Source organism: Alnus glutinosa, chromosome 7 (assembly GCF_958979055.1).
Source record: "Alnus glutinosa chromosome 7, dhAlnGlut1.1, whole genome shotgun sequence".
Classification (NCBI taxonomy): domain Eukaryota; kingdom Viridiplantae; phylum Streptophyta; class Magnoliopsida; order Fagales; family Betulaceae; genus Alnus; species Alnus glutinosa.
The window spans coordinates 208,329-232,738 of record NC_084892.1 but is presented as its reverse complement, the minus strand read 5'-3'; the positions used below and the strand labels follow the sequence as shown (position 1 = coordinate 232,738).

The 24,410-nt window shown below is 37.3% G+C and overlaps 5 protein-coding genes across 5 annotated transcripts; 3 read left to right on the top strand and 2 right to left on the bottom strand.

Annotated features, from left to right (window-relative positions):
- Nucleotides 1–103: 103 nt before the first annotated feature.
- Nucleotides 104–4,013, bottom strand: LOC133873886 (protein SINE1). Its single transcript, XM_062311679.1, has 3 exons — nt 3,714–4,013; nt 1,552–2,884; nt 104–759 (listed from the first exon to the last, which is right to left on the bottom strand). Exons 2-3 carry the CDS (start codon nt 2,875–2,877, stop codon nt 268–270), a joined length of 1,818 nt encoding a protein of 605 aa, XP_062167663.1. The 5' UTR covers nt 2,878–2,884; nt 3,714–4,013; the 3' UTR covers nt 104–267.
- A 1,048-nt stretch (nt 4,014–5,061) lies between these two features.
- LOC133872339 (PHD finger protein ING2) lies at nt 5,062–9,998 on the bottom strand. Its single transcript, XM_062309829.1, has 7 exons — nt 9,758–9,998; nt 9,598–9,669; nt 9,250–9,491; nt 6,543–6,606; nt 6,144–6,400; nt 5,971–6,009; nt 5,062–5,314 (listed from the first exon to the last, which is right to left on the bottom strand). Exons 1-7 carry the CDS (start codon nt 9,801–9,803, stop codon nt 5,204–5,206), a joined length of 831 nt encoding a protein of 276 aa, XP_062165813.1. The 5' UTR covers nt 9,804–9,998; the 3' UTR covers nt 5,062–5,203.
- A 632-nt stretch (nt 9,999–10,630) lies between these two features.
- LOC133872444 (pentatricopeptide repeat-containing protein At4g13650) lies at nt 10,631–17,769 on the top strand. Its single transcript, XM_062309950.1, has 4 exons — nt 10,631–14,254; nt 14,412–14,559; nt 15,802–16,005; nt 17,740–17,769. Exon 1 carries the CDS (start codon nt 10,932–10,934, stop codon nt 14,166–14,168), a length of 3,237 nt encoding a protein of 1,078 aa, XP_062165934.1. The 5' UTR covers nt 10,631–10,931; the 3' UTR covers nt 14,169–14,254; nt 14,412–14,559; nt 15,802–16,005; nt 17,740–17,769.
- A 1,119-nt stretch (nt 17,770–18,888) lies between these two features.
- LOC133872446 (NADPH-dependent aldehyde reductase-like protein, chloroplastic) lies at nt 18,889–20,541 on the top strand. The gene has a single exon (XM_062309952.1). It carries the CDS (start codon nt 19,076–19,078, stop codon nt 19,877–19,879), a length of 804 nt encoding a protein of 267 aa, XP_062165936.1. The 5' UTR covers nt 18,889–19,075; the 3' UTR covers nt 19,880–20,541.
- Nucleotides 20,542–20,669: 128 nt separating this feature from the next.
- LOC133872445 (NADPH-dependent aldehyde reductase-like protein, chloroplastic) lies at nt 20,670–22,733 on the top strand. Its single transcript, XM_062309951.1, has 3 exons — nt 20,670–21,346; nt 21,929–21,950; nt 22,098–22,733. Exons 1-3 carry the CDS (start codon nt 20,965–20,967, stop codon nt 22,504–22,506), a joined length of 813 nt encoding a protein of 270 aa, XP_062165935.1. The 5' UTR covers nt 20,670–20,964; the 3' UTR covers nt 22,507–22,733.
- The last annotated feature ends 1,677 nt before the right edge of the window (nt 22,734–24,410 follow it).

Below are 24,410 nucleotides of genomic sequence, written 5' to 3'. Positions count from 1 at the left end.
ATAGTGCTGATGTCTCTTACTCTCTTAGAGTACACTTAATATCAGGCAAGTATTGGGATTCAACCACAAATTTAAAAGCAATGAAGCACAAAAACAATGGTCGTCAAGAACACAACACTAAAAGATTTGGATGATTGAATACTTAAAACATATTGTTACAGAACTTGCATAGAATCCTCCAGTAAAAAAATCAGACTTTGAAAAAGATTTTCACCATCAGTCATAGCCCTGATTTACTATTATCACATGAACATGATAAGGAGCACATTAAGTTGGAACGAGATAGTAGCCTTCATCCTGGTCATTGATCCAAAGTAGTGGAGTAAATACTGCCAACAAAACAAAAAAGAGGCCACAAACAAATTTTGAAGTAGTCTTTTGACGAGGCTTTTGAAGGCTGACCCTCTGAGCTTCAGTTTTATCTTCGGGAACCGCTTCTTGGGGCACATGCAAATCAGCATCAGTAAGAATGTCATCGGTTGATGAAACTGATTCAGGGCCACCTTGGAACTCCTCACCATTGGCATATATGCTTCCATTTTCTTTGCCATTGCAGTTCATATCATGTGAACAACCATTTTGGTCATATTTGGCAGTCGGGCTCCACTCAATATTGCTCGAGGATAGACTTCTGAATCTTCTAGCTTGTTTCACAGAAAAGTCCGAGTTACTATCATTTGGATCCTGCAGAGAGCAAATGAGCTTCCTCGGAGTCCTAAAGATCTTGACGTTGTCAACATTAATCTGAGTGCGCGACCTCTGAAGCACAAAAAAGAGGAAGTGGCAATATGTTAATGGCCAAAATCAGTAAATGAAAGCTTCAATTAGAAGCACAACAGAGGACAAGGACACGACTTACAATACTATTGCAACATCGGCAGCTTTAATCAGCTGGAAACCAAATTCACAGGAAAAGCAAAGTTTCAAACAAACAAAAGACTATGGAGAAATTAAATTACTACTTTCAGGAGTGCAGATGGAATGTCTTCTTGTTAAACAATACTAATATTTAAAGTTACCGAATGATACCAGAAATTTGAAAGTGTCCATCAATTCTAAATCTTAGGCACTACAGTTTCTGTTCTAACTAAAAAAATATGACAAATCAACTATTTATCCCCTTGCTCCCATTACTTTTTTCAGTATAAATTTGACGTTATACTTGAAAAGCCTAGAATGAAAGCGTGGAAACACCTCTTTCTTCCATATTTTGGACCTTAGCTCCGTGGAACAATATACTACTGCTGAAACACGGAAGAATTGAAATCTTAGATCAAAACATTATGTATAGATGATATGAACTGCCTAAACAAGAATTTTTGAACAGCGAACAACCAGAGCTATTACTTACTACATCAAAAAATTTCCATTAATGAAAGATGTAAATCCATTGGAAAATAAAAAATACGCATGTCGGCTGAAATGGTTGTTGCTATCTGTTTCCCCTACAACTACAATTTCATTTTTTACCAAAAAACCATCGGCTACAATTTCTTCAAGATAGAAACAAACACAAACAGAAAATCATGATAAAATGTATGATCAGCATACCAGGGGACTAGTTGTAGTGCTTTTTGAAATTCCATTCCTAGGATTTCTGTGCAAGAACCCTGCAAATTCCTGTGTGTAATGTCCTCCATTACAAGCAAATTCATCATTCCCAGTGTGTGTATTAGACATGGGACTTCCACGAACAGCCTCTGAGAACAAACCATCCTTGAGAGACACATCAACCCCTCCATTCTCAAAACTCCAAAGCTTCCTGTTCACACTTCTCTGATCATACTCCGAATTCTGAGAAACCTGCGTCATTGAAATGGGCGACTCAACTAATGACTCATATCCAAGGAAGGAATCGAGAGTCTGTGATTCAGGCGACACAGATGAAGGAGATCTATCACCAGCTCTCCATAAATCCCTTCTACTACGCTCTCTCCGAATAAAATTTGATCCATTGATTGAATCGGGACCATTCTCAACATTTGACCCCTTCATGCCAGCTATTCTCCTTGCAGTTTGCAGAGCTTCAAAAGCAGCACCTCTGACATAAGCCATCCTATCAGATTGGCAATTCTCCATCTCCTGAATAATCAACTCAAGCTCAGAGAATATGCTCCTGGCATCCAAACTCCTCATCAGGAAATTCACCATTTGTATAGCTAACAACCGTTTCTGGGAATTCCCCTCAGCAACCCCAGCAGTCAATATCTGCAAACCAGACTGTATTAACAGTCTTGCATATGCTTCAACAATTAAACCATTACGCTTTGCCAAAGCCATCACCAGACCCATATGTGAATTGGTCTGAGTGGACTTCTCTTCTAAAGCACCAGCGACATTTTGACAAACCTTATTAACCATATCATCTGAAGCAAACCTCCAATTATCCGAATCCACAAGAGCCTTTAAGCAAAGGGCAGCCCCCGAAGTCAGGCACTCTTGAGAACCCAAGAGAGAATCAGAAAGAGGCCTACAGAGAGAATGTATTATATGCCTCCTCTTGTCTTCTGGGGTAGTTGGGTCGATCCCATATCGTGCAATGGCCGGAACCACCTTCGAACAAGCCTGTTGAAGAGGAAAAGATCCTGCACTCGAAGCTAAGGTCGAGATTATGCATGACATGATGCTGTCTATCAAAGGAACAATTTTGACACCGTGAACACGGGCAAGAACTTCATACAGCGAAATTGTGCACTCCCCAGACAAAGAACCAGTTCCCTTGTTTTCGGAAACTTGGGCAAGAAAAAGTGGAATTGTCTTGGAGTCCAAATCTTTCACATAGGATTTCAGTGTTTTCATTGCTGATTTACGACTGTCAGCGTCTTTGTCAAGATTTGCCAACTCTCGCCGTAGTATTGGGCTAAGATTCCTTCCCATTGTTGACCTAAAACAATCCAAGAAAAATGTCAGTGAAACTATTTACATGGAATCAAACCATTTGAGATAATCTACTCAGAAAAATTTTCCAAAAATCTTCAGTTAAATGTAAAAAGGACTAAAAGATCAAATCTTTGAAGGTTTTTGTGGAAGATTTCAGTCCTGTTCGTGATTAAGAGCGTAGAGGCACCTGAATCCAATACTTCACTGGGAAGATTACTGATTTATTGCGGCAGGAGTAGTGGGTGTTTGACTGTCAAATTTGGCCGGTCTCTATATGGACCGATATCAATAAAAACTCTTTTACAATTAACACTTGAAGAGTGTACCATCGAAAAACAGTGGACACTGAAATTGCCAATCTTTCTCGTTTGCCAAATACAACGGGTGAAATATGTTTTCTTGACAAATTTCTTTCCTTCTTCCAAGATTAACATCGACAAATCGCTAACGTATGTGAAATAGATGAATTGAAGCATGGAACGTGGAAAATAAAATAATAAAATAAAGATATCTAATCATGATTTTGAAAGTTCCGACTTTTTCTTGGGCCCGAAAACAAACAAAGATCTACAAATTTGAAACTACATTATAGCCTTCTGTGTCAAATTCTTCCAGTAACCAAAAGAATACTCTTCGACGAAGAAAATGAAAAGGGCATTTCTTCTATGGTTAAAATAACAAAACAAAATTACCTGTTTCTCAATTTTTTCTTGGCTAAAGCAGAATAAGAACTCGAAAGAGCATGTGGGTATCTCACATTTCGATCTATAGTAACGTATAAAAAATACGAAGAGCACAAAATATAAAGTTGCAAGAACAGAGAGGGTGCCTACAAAGAGGAAGCGTAATCTTTTGCCCTTCCGTCTGCTTCTTTTTCTTCTTTGTGTTGATGGGCGTGCTTCGAACGCTCTATGATCTGTGTCTTATGTAGAGAAACAGAGATATCCCAAAAAGAGAAATAGTTCAGGAATCTGCTTCACATGGAATGGAAATCAGAAAATGCAAGAATTTAGAACCCACAGGCTGCAGGCCACAACCAACCAAGAAATGAGAAGAAAAGAGTGGTGAGAGAGAGGGAAGTGATTTGGGGCGTAGGATTTGGGATGCACTGATAGTCATAGTAAGTAGCGTGTTTATGGGGGCCTGTCTGATTAGGTTTCCTGTTCTGCCTGATTTTATTACTTCTTCCCGTCAATTTCAAAATCTTTCTTACAAATCCCACCGCTATCCCCTTTCCAACCGGGTCCCACTCCTGACTATTTTAGTGGACGATAACGCCCCTCGTGGATTTCTAATTGACAACCCGCTCGTCTTTTGATTTTCTTTTTAACTTCAAATGGTAAATTTGTTGCTCTATTTTGTGTTAATAGGATATATTTTCTGCTCAGTAAGAATATAATTAATTAGAAAAAAAATGAATATAATTGGTTGCAATTCAGAAAAATTATAATTATGGTAAACCATTCTTATAATCCATTATTTTCCACATTAGCCGAGTGAAATTATATGATTAAATAGCTGAATGTATCAGATATTTGCATTTGGATCATCGCTTGCATAATTGTATAGCATTGTTTGAGGTCAAAGCCATCTTCACATATTATTTGGAGCTTCACACTCAAAATTAATTCCTATACAAAAAATAGTGAAACGCTTAGGTTGTCACAAAAATATAAACAACTTATGGTACTACTATATGAATTTAATTATATAAAAATTATGGATTGTAGTTTCATCATAACCTTATCTAAAATATAATATGAGGATATGAACATTCCATTGTGAAAATTATCACTGACCCGTAGGGGAAAAAAAAAAAAAAATTTCTTTCATCTCGGGCCTAGAGAGAGGCCAAGAGGGAGTGTTGAGGGCAGTTATGCCATTAGGCTACAAACCTATTTCGTAACAGCTCGCGCCAAAAATTTCGTTTCCCGCCCCTTTTTCTTTTATACTCATAGGATCTGACAAGAGAATATGGACCAAAAAAGGAATGGAATCAATGGATAAATCTTAAAGGGCGAAATGACCGCCAATGCCCCTAGTTGTTGGTCCACGGCCCATAGCGCGCAAAGGCCCAACAACCTTGTCAAATCTAGATGGTAAGTCTCACGGGAAGGGAGAGGAATGTATTCACCTGTAGATTCAGTCAATCTCCAATCTGAATCAGAAACATTATGCAGATTGAATGGTGACAAATCATCCAAATTTTCCATAATCTAAAATTTCCTGGTATTATTAACATTTCCCCACTTGTTTTCCTCTGAAAGAGGTACTTAAAACAACAAAAATAAGCAATTAACCAAGCAGGTCCAATCTTCCAATATCATTGACAATGCGGTAACTGTCTGCAGGTTGGACAATACCATTTTCCTTTGAACCTTGTCTCTGGCGTCAGCCCGACACACGAGTAATGGAACCATTCACCTCCTTGGCACTGTCAACTTATTAAAAGTCAGCTAATCCATACAAGTATCCAGAAAACAACAATGATATGACACAGAAACTATAAACTGTTACTGCTAATTATATCATTGTAAAAGAAGCTTATGAAACAATTATAAATTATTTTGGATCCAGTGACAGAAATATGCATTTATACTCGGAGGAAAATTTAAAGTACACAAAGTGATAGATTCCTGAAATAATTTGTTTATATGGTTATGTAGAAAGTGCAAGCAGCATTCCTCATGCAGAGAAAAACAAACCAGAAACTACAAGGTGTCAATTTTCAGATATCCCAAGTTCCTTTCATTCTATAGTGGTGCCAATAATAATATTAAAAGATAATCAAATGAGAAAAATGGTTTAGTAGTAGTTAACCCACTATTAAATGTCTTCAATTTATGTGGATTTCACACATGCAGTTATGATATGTTTTGTAAGATCTCTGATATATATATCCTATATGAATTCCACAAACATTGTCAACAAATTTTTTTCAAGTAGCTATGGCTGAGACTTCTTATTGGCTCTGGTTAGTAAACTTTTATATCTAATTCGTAACTGCAATCTAAATACAAATAAGCCATAAGACATATTATAACCAGACAACCACACAAAAATATAGATAAGGAAGAAAATAAGACTCACATTTTCATTGTCACAGGCAATCATATCTCCAAATGATACCTAAAAGATCCAGATAATTATAGCACTTTAGCAAACAAATAAAAGCAGTTGAATCATAACTGAAAAATCCAGAAACAATCTAAACAAGAGCCTCCATTTTCAAAAATGAAAAAGTTGGAACCAGAAATCAGGACCTGATGACAGACACAGTATGTGGGTTCATTCGGATCTATAGGTTGATCGACGTCCATGGGGGCAGCAAAATCCTTTTTATGGCTTCCTGGAGGAGGCATGAGCTCAAAATCCCTATCACGCTCCCGATCCCAATCCCTCTCCCTATAATCCAGCCTTTTTGATTGAGGTGTTCCATAGAGAGGCTTGCGTTTTTCACTTTTAGGGACAATAGGTAATGCAGGGAGAGTTGCTGGTTCATCTGGTGCTATTTTTCCTTCTGACAAAATTGGAAAAAGGAAAAGCAGAAAACGTAAGGTAGATAATCATTTAATAAGCTACAATCTTCTAATAGTTTCATATACTGAGACAAAACTTTCAAAATCACACAAGACATGATGATAACAGTAGAGTTCACCTACCTTGCTTTAGATCTTCAGCAAAGTTGTTCAGGTCCTCATCCAGTCTTTTTACATGGCTATCTATCTGAAGCAAATGCAAACCACAAGGTACTCTGTAAGCTCTAGTTATAAGAGAGAGGATGTTGAAAACCCACAATGTATGAAGTTGCAGTTTTACTTAACATCCAGGTCCCCAACCCCCCTAGGGAGCCCACCAAAAAAAAAAAGAAAATAAGATGCTGGTTAAAAAGAAACCACAAAACTGGCTCTGGGTTATGCAATATAGCGCTTGAACTAATGTTATAACAGTGGTATGATATAACTGGTTTAGCCAAGGAGAAGAGGTTGTAGGAACTACAAAGCAAAATTATTTATATGCAATAATGTGAAACTCAACGAAGTCCAAAACCAAAACTTAAACACAGTAAAAAAAAAACGCATACAACAAGAAGTTGGAAGAAATTTTGAACATATGTAGGAAGCTAAACTGGCAAAACATCAAAATGATATCATGGAGATTCAGAGAATATCTTGAAAAAAGAAGAAGAAGAAAGGAATTCAACGGAAATATACCTATACTGGTTTTGATGATCATTGGGATAGGGTTTGGAGAAGCTAAACAGGCTGCTTGTGTTCATTGTGGCTACATTCTGGGTTGTACATGTCCAATTATGAAGAAGATACGTACATGTAACCATTGACAATTGCTAGATGTATATTTAGGGTTGTTCTAGATGCAACAAGCAGACTTAGGGATGTAAATAAACCAGTCCGTTCGACAGCTTGCTCAATACCCGCTCGGTTTAGCCTGATCCGAACTCGAGCTCGATACTGTAGAAACTCGATCGTTACTGTAGAAACCCGCTCGATTAGTAAGTGATACATACCCGACTCGCTCGACAAAACTCGATAGGGGCTCGCGAGCTCAGCTCGTTTAAAGCTCGACCGGATCGCTCGCCTGGCTCGTTAGTTCAACTCGTTAGCTCGTTCATATCTTACATATATATTAGTAAATAGTAAATGTAGTATAATATATATAGTATTACATATTAATTATAATACTTTGATAACAATATTTAGTATGTTAAATTAACATATTAAGTTATTAATAGTTAGTATATAACAATATAACAATATTAAATAGTTAGCATATGTATATATATATAAACACAAATATCACATCACACATGGTTAACAATAGTTATATATTATACATATATTTTAGTTATTTAGTTATATAGAATATATTAGACTTACTATTTGTTCACGTTATACATATACCATAGTTTATACTCTCTACTTATATATAATAACATATTGTTAATTTGTTACTTATAAACTATAGTTATGTACTATATTTTATAATATGCCTTATATAGTTACATATTATATATTTTTGTTATTAATAAATGCATAGAGGTTATTCATAAACTTGGGTTTGAATTCTGCTTTAATTACTCATTGAAAAATTTAATAGTCTACATCGAGCTCTAATTGAGCCGAGCTTGTCCAGTAACCCGGCTCGGCTCGAATGTCATTTTCAACGAACTCGAGCTTGAGCTCGAGCTCGCTCGAGTTTTAAACGAGCCGAGCTTGAACATGCAATTTATAGCTCGGCTCGAATTCAAGCTCGACTCATAAATGAGTCAGTCTTGAAATCTTCAAACTCGACTCGGCTCGGCTCGGCTAGATTACATCCCTAAGCAGACTTATGATTACCATTATCATAACTCAGCTTTATTCATCCGTGAATTTATCTCTGCATACATTCTATTGAAAAGGATTTTGTTAATTTCTTTATGTAAATTAAAGGAGACATATGAGTCTAAGATAATTGCATAGCACCTCTATGATCTTGTTTTGCTTGGCTACCATCTCTATACCACTAATTCTCACATTTCTTTCCCATTTGAAGTTCCCCATAACTAAAGTTTTAAATGAGAACCTCTCCATAAAGTTATATAATACATGAAAAAAAACCTTCAGAGAGCAACCATAGAGGCGACTAACAGAATTTCAACACAAGATTATTCGTTTGACAAGTATTTGGGGCGCCCATATTTGTTAGAATGATGTGGTATGGAAAAATGAACCTCAAATTGAATAGTCATCAAGCATTTAAATCACAGATGGGTGTGAACATACAATGAAGTGACTTATTCACCAACATTTTCCATTTATAGTTCTGATATTGGTAACATTGTCCCTAATGGAACCTTTTATATGTTTTTGAAAAACTTATTAGTTGCAATGATGTGGTAAACCTTTTACTTTAAGAAGGCTTTAGAGATCGTGTGTACCTAAAGGCGCCTTACACTTTTAATGACATCTCGATTACTTATTAAAAAAAGAAGGCTTTAGAGAAACCTTTCCCATAATCACTTTTATTATTTGCTATAATACTTATAAACAAGGTAATCCTAGAGCCCTTACACCTCAAGCACGCATTGCTCGATTGTGATTCCTCTTTCAACCTCAAATACCACATATTTGAACAAATTCTAATAGAAAAGCAAAACCATTCCCTATTCATGAACTATGCACACTCCAAGTATGTTTCCATTTCGTATGTGTTACTTATCAAAAAAAAAAAGTATGTTGAGAAAAGCACAAAAACCTTACCATCAAAACTCATTAATCCTTTGCACCAATTATAAAATAAAACCGTGATAACACACAACATTGTTTGAGCAATGCATAAAAGCTAATAACAATGAAAGAAGCCTACCAGGTCATAAGCTTGCCGAGCTAACAAAACCTTCTCGGTGCATAAACTCAACGCATTATCCTGATTTGTCTCAATATCCTTTCGCATTTTCTCAATCGCTGCCTCGTCTTCTTGATGGTTATTATAATTATTATTACTATAATAGTAATTATTATTGTTATTATGATTATTCCCTTTCTTTGAGCTCTGTGAAGCAAATCCCAAGCAGTACTTGGTCTGCTGCCTCGTCTGGTTTATCGTCGCTTTCACCCCCAAAAAAATCAAAATTTTCAACAACAAACACAAAATGATAAAATAATAATAATAAGATATTGGAAAATTAGAAAAGTAGAAGAATGAGCGCATTACATTGGGAGCGTTCGTCGAGTTCTCGGATGGTATTGAGGAGCCTCTGAAGCTCAGCGGGTAACGTGCTTGCGTCTGTGGAAATCTCCAAAAGTTTCTTTTTAGGCGAAATTAAATTTGAGAAAAAATTTGGAAAAATTAGAGGAGTCTCGGAGAGCCTTACACTCTAAATAGTCGTCGACGTACACTCCGGTTCGTGCGATTGCCATTGCTTCTCCTCCTCTTCTTCTTCTTCTAGGGTTTCTCTACAGGGTCCACGAAGTTTAAACGAAGGGAAAAGGAAAGGTCCAAAACGGTGTCGCCTTCAATGTTAAAGTTTTGGGAGAAATTACCGAACGGAGACGGTTAAGGAGGTGTTGACCGTTGGAGAAGCGGGGGAGCTCTGTTGGTGGTGGGTCTCACTCTCCCACTTGAGGGCTGGGCCTGCCAATGGAAATTTATTTAATAAACATTTTCGGGTATTCTTGAAATTCAAATTTTAAGCTAGCTTTGATTTAGCCAAAAAATAAATAAAATAATTGAGTACTAAGAAAGTGTGTCTTCGATTTCAAAAAAATAATAATAAAATTTCAAAATTAATTTGATCCTTATTTTTGATAGGCATATGCGGATAGTACTTTTTACTAATAATATTTATTTGCGGGTGTAAAAAGTGAATTATTACGAATAATATATATAACTAGTTAATATTTACCTGGATGTAAACCTTTAATTAGAAGGGTTATCTGTTAAAAATAAATAATTTGGAAGGATAAAAGATGCGACATCAGATGAAGTAAGTATGCTCCCCCACCCCCTTATTTTTAATGAATTGCCAATATTTCTTATGTTCCTTATTTAATTTGATCAAATAATTTTATTTACGATAATAACTTTATTTTGAAATAGAGTGAAAAAATAAATATATTCTAAAAATGATAAATATTAAAAAAATAAAATCTAAATTGAAAATAATAATAATTATAATTATAATTAAGTTTTAGAAACTCTATCATAGATTTAGCTTGGAAAACCAGTAGACCTTGACAAAGAAATATATCGAATGTTGATAAGAATAATTGTATCCACGGTCACCGATGCTCGTCAGGAAGCGTTATGCATACACTCTCCCTCTTTTCTTTGTCTTAAACATCACTGCAGACATTTGCTTTGCTTGATTGGTTTGTTCGGTAGAAAGGTGTGAACCATCTTTAAAGGTCTTTGCAGTGGTCCTGAGGCTGAGGCCATGAATGTGGGAAGAACCGTCTTTAGAAGGCCTTTCGTTTCATCATGGCTGATAAGAAGCTGGTCTTTGGAGATTAGATGCTGACTCTTTATCTTCCAAGAATCCTCCTCCAATGCTTCTCGCTCCACTTTCTCTTCGTGGGTCCTTCCCATATTCCTTGTTCTATCACTTCCCGCGTGCATTCAAACGCCAAAGCACTCTGAAACCCGCTACAACGTTTCATAAGGTAATCCCACTTTGCAATTCTTTTATGCAAAACCATGTTTTGCTCGGAATAGATTTAGCTGGTTTTAGTAACACCGCCGTATCCCATGCGTTCGACGAATTTCCAGTCCAAGAAAATGAAGAAAATTCAAAGGGAGTTGATTTCCTCCATATCATGGAAGAGCGTGGGATTCGTGCGAATTTTCAGACCTATCTATGGCTTTTAGAAGGGTGTTTGAATTCTGGGTCTTTAGTATGTGGGCAGAAGCTTCACGGAAAGATTTTGAAGTTGGGTTTTGATTCGGAACCTGTTTTGTGTGACCGAATTATTGATATCTATATTGCGGGTGGTGATTTAGATGTTGCAGTTAAGGTTTTTGATGATATGCATAATAGAAGTGTATCTTCCTGGAATAAAATAATTAATGTGCTTGGGGTGAACAAGTGGAGTGGTCAGGTATTGGGTCTCTTTTGCCGAATGATGGCTGAGAATGTGAATCCGAATGAAACAACATTTGCTGGAGTTTTAAGGGCGTGCAGTGGTGGTAATGTTGCTTTCCAGTATGTGGAGCAGATTCATGCGAGGATTATTTATCATGGTTTTGGTGCTAGCACGCTTGTATGTAACCCGTTGATTGATTTGTATTCGAAAAATGGCTTCATAGATTATGCTAAAAAGATCTTTGATAGATTATATTTGAAGGATAGTGTTTCTTGGGTGGCGATAATGTCAGGTTTATCTCAGAATGGACATGAAGTAGAATCTATTCTCCTATTTTGCCAGATGCATACATCAGGATTGACCCCTACTCCTTATATCTTTTCAAGCGTTCTAAGTGCCTGCACCAAGATACAGTTGTTTGAGGTGGGAGAGCAGCTTCATGGGCTTGTTTTTAAGGGGGGATTTTCTTCTGAGATGTACGTGTGCAATGCTCTTGTGACATTGTATTCCCGCTCAGGAAACTTGATATCTGCTGAACAGATTTTCAGCACAATGCGATACAGGGACAGGGTTTCATATAATTCACTCATCTCAGGGCTGGCTCAGTGTGGATTTAGTTATAGAGCTCTGGAATTGTTTAAGAAAATGCAGCTTGATTTCTTGAGACCAGATTGTGTTACAGTTGCAAGTTTGTTGAGTGCCAGTGCATCTGTTGGAGCGCTCGATACAGGGAGGCAATTCCACTCATATGCAATAAAATCTGGAATGTCTTCAGATATTATTCTTGAAGGTTCTCTGCTGGATCTCTATGTGAAGTGCTCAGATATAGATACTGCCCATGAATTTTTCCTTACAACAGAGACTGAAAATGTGGTCCTATGGAACGTTATGTTAGTTGCTTATGGGCAGTTAGGTAATCTGAGTGAGTCGTTTGAGATATTTAGACAGATGCAGATTGAAGGCATGATACCCAATCAATTCACTTATCCAAGTATACTGAAAACCTGTACCTCTTCTGGAGCTCTTGATCTAGGAGAGCAGATTCATACTCAAGTCATGAAGACTGGCTTTCAGCTCAATGTGTACGTCTGCAGTGTCCTCATAGATATGTATGCTAAGCTTGGAAAACTTGATACTGCCCTGCAAATTCTCAGAAGATTAACTGAGGAAGATGTTGTCTCTTGGACTGCTATGATTGCAGGCTATGCACAGCATGAAATGTTTGCCGAAGCTCTTAAACTTTTTGAAGAAATGCAGAATCGAGGGATCCGATCTGATAATATAGGATTTTCAAGTGCAATTAGTGCATGTGCCGGTATTCAAGCACTCAATCAAGGACGACAAATCCACGCTCAATCGTATGTCTCTGGTTACTCAGATGATCTTTCATTCAGCAATGCACTTGTTAGTCTTTATTCTAGATGTGGTAGAGTAGAGGAAGCATACTTAGCATTTGAGAAAATTGATGATAAAGATAACATATCATGGAATGCATTGATATCAGGGTTTGCACAGAGTGGGTACTGTGAGGAAGCACTGCAGGTATTTGCTCAAATGAACAAAGCTGGAGTAGAAGTTAATCTATTCACCTTTGGCTCTGCAGTTAGTGCAGCTGCCAATCTAGCAAATACTAAACAAGGGAAGCAGATCCATGCTATGATTCTAAAAACTGGGTATGATTCAGAAACTGAGGTTTCTAATGTTTTGATCACATTGTATGCCAAGTGTGGTAGTATGGATGATGCCAAGAGGCAGTTTCTTGCAATGGTTGAAAAAAATGAGGTCTCGTGGAATGCCTTGATTACAGGCTATTCTCAACATGGATGTGGTATTGAAGCACTACATCTTTTTGAGGAGATGAAAAGGCTTGGTATGATGCCTAACCATGTTACCTTTGTGGGAGTTTTGTCGGCCTGTAGCCATGTGGGTATGGTGAACGAGGGGCTTGGCTACTTTGAATCCATGTGCAAAGAGCATGGCTTAGTGCCTAAACCTGAGCATTACGTTTGTGTTGTGGATCTTCTTGGCCGGGCTGGTTTTTTGAGCCGTGCAAGAAAAATCATAGAGGATATGCCAATTAAACCAGATGCAATGATTTGGAGGACCCTCTTAAGTTCTTGTATAGTTCATAAGAACATGGAAATTGGAGAGTTCGCTGCACGTCATCTTCTAGAATTAGAACCTGAAGATTCAGCCACTTATGTTCTCTTATCAAATATATATGCAGTCTCTGGGAAATGGGACAGTAGGGATAGGACAAGGCAAATGATGAAAGACAGGGGTGTGAAGAAAGAGCCCGGCCGGAGCTGGATTGAAGTTAAGAACTCAGTTCATGCATTCTTTGTTGGTGACCGTCTCCATCCACTAGCAGATAAGGTATATGAATACTTAGGAGATTTGACTAAACAGGCAGCTGAAATTGGCTACGTGCAGGACCGCTATACCCTTTTGAACAATGTGGAGCAAGGACAGAAGGACCCAACAGTACATATTCATAGTGAGAAATTGGCAATTGCTTTTGGACTCCTTAGCTTGTCAAGTACGATACCCGTGCGTGTGTTTAAGAATCTTCGTGTCTGTAATGATTGCCATAATTGGATTAAGTATGTGTCAAAGATTTCAAATCGAGCTATTGTAGTAAGGGATGCATATCGTTTTCATCATTTTGAAGGTGGTATATGTTCATGTAGAGATTACTGGTAATTATGACTGAAGAAAGTTGATCAAGAAAAGAGGAAATTTATTGGATCCTGCAAAACATATTAAATATCAGAGTATTTAATACTGTGGTAAGACCTCCAGTCTCAACTTAATTTTTGATTGCTAATTTTTGTTTCGTTAGTCCCTCAATCAGATTCCAAGCATTTTAATTGTTTCTCTATTGTTTTTGAAGACTTCTGCAAGTTTATATTTTCCATTGTTCTCTCTCTCTCTCTCTCTAAGCAGATCTTGTTGATGACACAAGCTAGTATGTCAGTAGTAGAAATTGGTTATTTCAAGATTTTCCACAAATTTGAGGGACTTTGGCATCGTTGATGGTGACTCCAGGAGATATGGCAAGACTTTCCCTTTTTATTTCCGGAGCTTTAAAAAGGTAACCCTGTCAGGCACTGTTGTTTTCAAGGAAAGCAAATAATAGCGTAACTTGGGCAGGGAGATCACGACCAAGGATTGAGGTTCCTAAATTGAGCCACGTAAACACTAAAAATTAAAAATAAAACAAAAAAGCCAAAAAAGTTATGCGGTGGCTGACGAGCCCAAAAGAGTGGCTGAGTTGATCCATCCACCCACTCACCCTGTAAAGGGTTGAGCGTCCTTAGGGTGGCCGACCACCCCTCAAACGATATGAGGGTGGACAACCACTCCTAAAGCTCTTTTTCTTTTTTCTTTTTTTTCTTTTTTTTTTTTTTTTTTTTTTTTTGGTTTTTTCCTTTGCCGACCACCCCAACTACTCAAGTGGCCATGCTGTCAAGGGGTGAGGGAATGGTCGGCCGCCCAAACACCCTTTGAAATGACCAATCACCTCTTATCTTCTTTTGCTTTTATATTTTTTTTGTGCTCCCGTCAATGAAAGGCCGTTTATTTTAAATGAAGGGCCGAAATTAAGAAAATTGCAGGCATGGGCAGAACCATGTTGAAGCTTGGGGAGAAATTTTTTAAAATTTTTACCTATCCAAAAAATGTTCTTTTGAATTTTTCCCTCGCTTACAATTTTAGGGCTTCTTTGGCAAAGAACAGAACAGAGTAGTGAGTTAGTTTTGAAATTAGTAAAAAGTGATGATGTGATATAAAATAAAAATAATTTGTATAAAAAAGTGAAAAAATTTTGTATTGTAGTGAATTTTTTTATTTGAATTGTAATAAAAAATTATTGATGTGATATAAAAAGTGAAAAAAGTGAGAATGTTTTGGTGTTGATTGTTATTGAAAAATGTAAAAAATAAAATAAAAATTGTGAATAATGACGGCCACTATTCTGTAATGTTATGTTACTTATTTAGGTTATCAAACAAGCCCTTAGTTCCGGGAACCTCGATCCCAGGACCGTAGCTTCTTTTTTGTTTTTTCCTATAATTTGTGATTTACGACGTAGCTTAACATACCAAAGCCTTAGCAAATCACTTGGGACATTCAGTTCTTTATACTTTATTTTATTCTTATTTGGAGCAATGGCTACTGTCATTTCTAATATATTATTCTCGTTAGGAAAGTGTGTGGATTCTTGAGCAGAACTAAGGAACAAACTCAAGTTTCAGAATTAAATGTCAGAAACTGTTGGAACTTGCTAATATTCTTCATATTTTGATCTTTTCTCAAATTTGATGTTCTTTCTCAGGTGAATAAGACAGCAGATCCTTTTGATGGCCTATTTCTGTGCGAGCATGTTCTATTCAGCGTTAGCTTCTTGAATAAACCATTCAATTCATCATTCAGAACCAATCCTTAATTCACCTCCTCATCTGAAGACCTGAACTTGTCCAGAATCAATGGATTTTCAAGCACATATCGAAGGAAAAGGGCATGCCTATTCTCATCCCAGGTTAGTTTCTTCCTCCAAATTTGCCATAATGCTTTGCTGACTTTGCTAAAATCTGCTACTTACTTTTTTTTTTTTTTCTAGTTTTTTTATTTTTATTTTTTTGAAATTTTACATATATCCCTTCAAACTACCACTCAATTATCAATGTCACCTTAAACTACCAATTATGTCGATGTACCCCTAAGACCAACAAAAAGACAAAAGTAACCATAATTTTTTTTTTTCAATAAGACAAAAATGTCCTTATAAATTCTAAAAAATAAAAACTAAAACTAAAAAATAAAAACAAAAAAACAAAAATAAAGAAAAACGAAAAACAAATTAAGAAAAGTAACGAAAATTAAAAAAAAAAAAAAAGGAGAAAAAAAACCAGTTTTTATTTATTTATATTTATTATATGTTTTAAATTTTTTGTTTATTTATTATTTTTGTATAACTTTTTGTTATTTTAGTTTTTTAATAATTTTATAAAGGGTATTTTTGTCATTAGAGGGACATTGACATTTTTTGGTAGTTTACGGGAGATATTGACACAATTGGTAATTTGTGGGGACATTGACAATGAATTGGTAATTTGAGTGGATTATATGTACTTTTGTCTCTTTTTTTTTTACGTTAAAATATGCTAATATATATATATATATATATATATATATATATATATATATATATAGAGAGAGAGAGAGAGAGAGAGAGAGAGAGAGAGAGAGAGATGGTAAGTTTATAAAATTACTTTCCTTAATTTGAACTCAAATATAACAAATGTAAATATGGTATTGGATTTTCAAATAAAATAAATTATTAAAGTAGGAAAGTGTCATCATTAAATTTTTAAAGTCGACAGTATTTTAAGACATCCTAAAATTTAATAGATGACCAATAATATAGGACAAAGGAAACATTATTATGTTCAGCTTACACGTCCATCCTAATAAGGTGATGCCTTGCAACTAGTCCGTTTATTATTGTTATTACTTCTTTTTTTTTCCTCTTCTCTTTTGGTTTTTATTATCAAAATAAAAACATTAACAAACATTTCAAAACACAAAATACTCTAAACTGTTTTTATCTTTATGATGTATATTTTTTAAACAAAAAATAAAAAACACTCCGCAAAACATATTAACAAATAAAACCCTAAGATTGTAGTGTTAAATACAAATTTGATTGTTGTGGTTTATCACTTCATCAAAAAGAAAAGAAAAATAAAAGAGTGGCTATGGGAACAAAAACATCTTCATGGCGGGTGGTGTTCCCTGCAACCCAACTCCACCCTCGTGGAGGTTCCCAAAGGGCCAAAAAGGGTGAGTTGCAAGACCCTTCACTCCACCCCACCGACCACCGACCACCTCCTTTTTTGCTGCAAAAGTGGTCATAAGGGGTGGGTAAGTCTCTCGCAACCCAATGAACCCATCCTCTCTTACTTTGGGCGGGTCAAGGAAAACCCCCATATGCAAGTGGGTGGTTGTCGAAAATTCCATCCCACGACCCACCTACGAAGAAAGGAAGTGGTCATAGGGACCTCTCCTTCGTAGGGGATTGTTGTTGGACATGTGGCAATAATTTATAGATCCTATGTAGCTTTTTTAGTGAACACCAACAAAAATTTCATGGGGATAACTTCAATTCGGTCGTAGCAGAAACTAGGTTTTTTTTGACCTACTAATGAGAAGTTGACATGTAAGCATGAAGCAAGAAAATCAAATAGATGCAAAACACCCAATTTCTTTGCAGTGAAATGAAGAGATCGAGGGAGAGAGATGGGCGTCTTCATGCCGGAAACCCAGCCTCGACCACCAACCCGACCCAAATAGCCAAACCCGGCGTAGCCCAGGTGGAAGCCGTGCCACCATGTGGCCGACTTGGGTTCGACCCCGACCACATCGTCGTTCACCATCTCCAGTTGAACCAGAATGTCGAGAGCCCCAAATCACCGGACCAAATGTGATCACCGACCATATCTAATCACCGAAAACTACTAGTGGGGCGAGAGGGGAGAACGGCCAGCGAGAGGGAGAGATCCTGAGAGAGGAAGAGGCTTAGGTTGAATTTCTGTCGACGGTGTCGGGAGGTTGTAGGGAAGAGGATTTGGAGGCTCATCGTTGGTCGCCGAGATTCTGTGCCCGAATCTACGTGGATGTCTAGCTATTTGTTTAAACGAAAAATTTTGTCATTATGCGCCCAAGAGAAACTCACTAGTCTATAGAGATTTATTTTTCAAGTGCAGATCAATAAAATGTTAATTAGGAATTATGATCTATATTTCTACAACTCAGCCGCCTTTGACTTTCTATAAGTTTCGATCATTGGCCTTTCATGTGAAGTACCCAACCAAAAAACAGCCTTACGTATGCAGTGACGCAACGATTCTTTGGCTTTTCATGTGAAGTAACCAATCAAAAAAAGCCTGAGCATCTCCCATAAATAAATGCTTCATAAGAATTAAATTAAATTATTATAAATTATCTTTCGTCCCCAGCAAAATAAACAAAATAAATTTTTTTCTTCTAGGCTTTTAGTGTATTTTAACAATAGCTACTTCCTTATTTATTATTATCATTTTTTATATATTCATACAAGAGGGAGAGTGAAGATTCAAATTAATGAAATTCATTTCATAAGACGTTGTTTATATTGAGCTATTCTTCTTCAAGGTGGCTACTTCCTTATTCCTTATTACGTATGCAGTGATGTAACCACTTTGTCATCAAGTGGTAACCTGGGGCAAAGTCATTATTGCTCCATTCAAGGCTAAATTAATTCCCAAAAAAGATCCTTACGTTTGCAGTGATGCAACTTGCTGTGTCTATCAAATGTTTGACCCATTTTGCCCCCAAAAAAATTAAAAAAGATAAAAAGAAAAAAAAATTGGGCTATTTTGCTCGGGAAGAGAGGATTTGACGATTTCCACATTCAGATCTATGAAGCTACCCAATCTCTCACGAGTCCTTTCGTAATTTTTAATTATAAAAAGCATTACATATATCCTGGATCATTTCTAAACCGCAAAACAATCGAAAACGATTTTCATTGTTTCCAAACTCAAACTCAAACTCACTGAATCTCCATTATGGCTGGGGAAATTAGCAGGGAACACGCTTCCTCTTCTTCTCGACTTGACGGCCGGGTAGCAATCGTAACCGGTGCCTCACGTGGCATTGGCCGTGCCATCGCCATCCACCTCCACTCTCTTGGTGCAAGGGTTGTGCTCAATTATGCTTCAAGCTCAACAAAAGCAGATCTTCTGGCGTCTGAGCTCAACGCCTCGGCTACCGTTTCTCAGACTCAAGCAATCGCAGTTCGAGCAGATGTTTCAGACCCAGATCAGGTGAAGCTGCTCTTCGATAGTGCTGAACAAGAATTTGGCTCAATCCATATCCTTGTAAACTGTGCTGGGGTGCTTGATCCAAAGTACCCAACTTTGGCCAATACGACAGTGGAGGATTGGGATATGATATTTAATATCAACACCAAAGGTGGATTCTTCTGCTGTAAAGAGGCTGCTAATCGGTTGAAACGTGGAGGCAGTGGAAGAATCATCATGATATCGACCTCGGTTGTTGGATCACTTCTACCAGGGTACGCAGCTTATGCAGCCTCCAAGGCAGCCGTGGAGACAATGACAAAGATAGTGGCTAAGGAGCTCAAGGGTACGGGAGTAACTGCCAACGCTGTTGCACCAGGGCCTGTGGCAACTGACATGTTCTTCGAGGGTAAATCTGAGGAAACGATCAAGAGGATTGTGGATGCCTGTCCTCTAGGCCGACTTGGGGAGCCCAAGGATGTAACTCACCTCGTGGGATTTTTAGCTAGTGATGCTGGGGAGTGGATTAATGGGCAGGTCATTAGGGTGAATGGTGGATTTGTTGTTTGAACATCTCTCTCCACTCTCACTTCTACGCCTTCTAGTCTTGCTCTGTATTTCTTTCTTTTTTTCTCCTTTCATTTCATTTCACTTGTTCTTTGTGTGGGTGGGTGGGAGTTTTAGGGAAAATCTTGACTTTAGACAATCTACGGAAGAGGAATGTAATTGTGATGGATTGATGCGGTATTTATAAGAAAAGTAGACAATTTATTGATCACCTCTTTCTAAATTGTGAAATTGCAAGAGATTTATGGAGTTCACTTTTTCAGTTGTTTGATGTTGGTGGGTTATGCCTCATAGAGTTAGACAATTATTGGTGAGTTGGAGACGACAGAAGGTTTGAAAATGTGGAGGTCGGCCTCTTTGTCTTTAATATGGTGTATTTGGAGAAAAGAGATGCCAGGAGTTTTGAAAATAGACTAAATAGTGAGACTGCAATGCTAGAGTTGGAAAAGATGCTCCAATCCCCTTTACACATGGATAGGATCATAGGAGCCTGCAATAGTTTGCCCATTTTTAATTTCTTTGAGTTCTTAGAGTTTTGTTCTTTTTTTATACGTTAGAGATTTTCTTGTATACTTTTTTATGTAATAGGGTTTGCGCTCCTGTACACTTTTAATAAATTTGAACCACTTGGGAAAATAAAAAAATCATCTTCTCGTATCTGCTCATCATCTGACCCTGAATTTGTGGATTCATTTTCTATTGGTATGGTATCTATGAGTGAATTGGAAGGGGAAACTTTAATTGCATAATGCTTTGAAGTATTTATCTGCGGCAGAGGAAAAGGAGTATCTAACTCCGGCCGGAATCATCTGCAATCTAGTGGTTTCCAAAACGTCATGGCCTTGGAAAATGCCATTTGAAATTTTGAATCATGACTAGTCTGAGGTGAGGTCAGACGCTTAAAGCCTGTAGCCATCACTACTAGTCATATATGACGCAATGTCTGACGTATTCTTTCATATGATTCCATAGGACTAAATGATTCTAAACTACTTTTATGGTAGAATATGGAGTCGTAATGAAAAATGCACATGTCTTGAAAATATATATAAGAATCCTTCTCGTTCTCTCCATTTTCTAACCTTATTATGGCTTCAGAAACCAGCAATGCTGCCAACACAGGCGCCCCATCTTCACCACTCCAAGACCGAGTTGCCATCGTGACCGGGGCCTCCCGAGGGATCGGCCGAGCCATCGCGCTCCACTTAGCCTCTTTCGGCGCTAAACTTGTCGTCAACTACACCTCCAACTCAACCCAAGCCGACCTTGTAGCCTCTGAGATCAACTCCGCCTCTGTTTCTCCCAACAACCCACTAGCCATCACGGTCCGTGCCGATGTATCCGACCCAACCCAGGTGAAGTCTCTCTTCGACAAAGCCCAGGAGGTATTCAACTCGCCCGTCCACATCTTGGTCAACAACGCGGGAGTTGCAAACCCCAAGAACTCAACACTTGCTAATACTTCTGTGGGAAATGCTACAATTCCCACCACCATCCCACCCCAATCCCACCAACACTAAAGTGATTATACTTTTTTATTTAATAAATCAATTTTCAACTTCTTACACTTAGGAGTGGTGGGATTGGGGTGGGATAGTGGTGGGAATTGTAGCATTTCCCACAGAAGTATTAGCAAGTGTTGAGTTCTTGGGGTTTGCAACTCCCGCGTTGTTGACCAAGATGTGGACGGGCGAGTTGAATACCTCCTGGGCTTTGTCGAAGAGAGACTTCACCTGGGTTGGGTCGGATACATCGGCACGGACCGTGATGGCTAGTGGGTTGTTGGGAGAAACAGAGGCGGAGTTGATCTCAGAGGCTACAAGGTCGGCTTGGGTTGAGTTGGAGGTGTAGTTGACGACAAGTTTAGCACCGAGAGAGGCTAAGTGGAGCGCGATGGCTTGGCCGATCCCTCGGGAGGCCCCGGTCACGATACCACTCTTAAGTGTAAGAAGTGAAAATTGATTTATTAAATAAAAAAGTATAATCACTTTAGTGTTGGTGGGATTGGGGTGGGATGGTGGTGGGAATTGTAGCATTTCTCTACTTCTGTGGAGGATTTTGATCATATCTTCAGGTAACTCTTTGCACCAAAACATGGTCGGGTAGTCCAAATTATAGCGTTTTATTCTCAAACAACAACAAGGATAATAAGCCACATGTTGAGCACAAGTCCTGTTAATATTTCCAAAAATCTAATCCAGTCTGTGTGCGCTTGTTTTAGTGTGAATGCCAGAGGGACATTCCTGTGCGCCAGAGAGGCAGCAAACCGGCTCAAACGCGGTGGTGGGGGTCGAATTATACTGCTATCATCGTCCTTGGTGCGTTCGTTGAAGCCATGCACTAGCGCATACGCAGCATCAAAGGCCGCGGTGGATACGATGACTAAGATACTGGCAAAGGAGCTCAAGGGGACTGGAATTACTGTAAACTGTGTAGCGCCGGGGCCAATTGCCACAGATCTATTTCTCGTTGGAAGGACAGAGGAGCAGATGAAGAGTGTGATTGAGGATTGCCCCTTTGGCAGGCTGGGTGAGACGAAAGATGTGGCACCTCTTGTTGGGTTTTTGGCTACTGACGCCAGTGAGTGGGTTAATGGGCAGGTTATTCGCGTTAATGGTGGCTATGTTTAGCATTATACATGTCTCTGAACATGAAATGTCTAGCAGCTACTTTCTATAAGCTTTCCTTCTTGTAATGGGTTGGGGTTCATCCCTTCTTATTCCTCACACTGTCACAAGTGGCAAGATGGCCAGATGCTTTGGTTCCATAACTTGTCTGTCTCGATGAAGGGATTATTGAGGAGAAGAAGAAGAATAAAAAGCCCCTGTAATAATACGGAGTTTTCCAAGTTGTCAAATTATGGGTTTGCTTCCAACGTTTTTGTACAGGGCTGTAAATGAGTTGAGCTTGAGCGAGTATTGTTTGTGCAAGCTCGGCTCATTTAAATTTATCACGATCCCGATTCAGAGCCGAGCTCATCTATCACGAGTTTGAGCTTATTTATCACGAGTCCGAGCCGAGTTCGAGTTCCTGACGTTAAAATTTAAGTTCAAGTTAACTAAATGATCTCAAGCCGAGCAGAGTTTGAGCTCATGACGAGTGTTAAAATTTAAGCTATGCTCGGGCGATTTTATTGTAAGTTATATAGTTTATTTAACATAAAAAAGAGAGGGGTGAGCTCATTTAAAAATTAATATTTCAGTATATAACGTATTAACAATATATATTTTTATTGTATGTTAAACTATATAACTTACAAAAAATAAAAATAAATGATGTAATGATTATTAAATATTTAATGATAATACTTATAACATATAATAATAAAAGAGAGGGGTGAGCTCATTTAAAAATTAATATTACAGTATATAATATATAAACAATATATATTTTTATTGTATGTTAAACTATATAACTTACAAAAAATAAAAATAAATGATGTAATGATTATTAAATATTTAATGATAATACTTATAACATATAATAATAAAAGAGAGGGGTGAGCTCATTTAAAAATTAATATTACAGTATATAATATATAAACAATATATATTTTTATTGTATGTTAAACTATATAACTTACAAAAAAATAAAAATAAATGATGTAATGATTATTAAATACCTAATGATAATACTTATAACATATAATAAAGTGATTACACGCCAAATACCGCAATGTTATATTATTATATGATCATATAGTCCTATAATCCTATTATATTACATGAATAAGTATATGGATTGTCATTATATCATATGACTAACAATTAAGTATTGATATTTTTTCATTTTACTATTTTATATACATATAACCAATAAATTATATATAATCAATTAATATATACCGACCAATAATCATTTTTATTTGTTACTTAATTTATGCTTATATATAGTATATTGTTTGTTAATATGCTATATTATAAAAATAAGTTATATATTAACAAATTTATATATATATATATATAAATATATATTAACAAACTCGTATAAACTTAGCTCGACTCGATTAAGTTTAAATGAGCCAAATTTCGTGTTCATGAGTAGCTCATTTAATAATCGACTCGAGTACGAGTTGAGTTTATTCGAGCCGATTTCGAGTAAGTTCACGACTAGATCAGCTCGTTTACACTCCTATTTTTGTAACGCATCGATTAATCGATATCAAATTTCAACAAAATAAAATATAATGCAAAAATAAACAAAATCCATCCATTGGATTAATGAGGTCAGAAACCTTATGAGAGGGAAGAGTGACATCGCTAGAGCCTCTGGGTTGGGTTTTGAATGCCCAAGGCTCCCACCCATGAGGCCCTTTGTGCGGGCAGGGCAGAATTTTTAATGTTTTTTCTCTTCGTTCCTTCCTGAGCTGCTCAGAAGAAAAGAAACGGTGTCAATTTAGCCATTTTTTCTTTCAAAATTTTGTGAGAAATTCAAAATCAATCGGAGGGTGAATACGTCAATTCACCTATAGTGAGGAAGATATTCTGGAATATTTGAAAATAATATGTGGTAATGGTTTTTTCCCTGAGAGAGG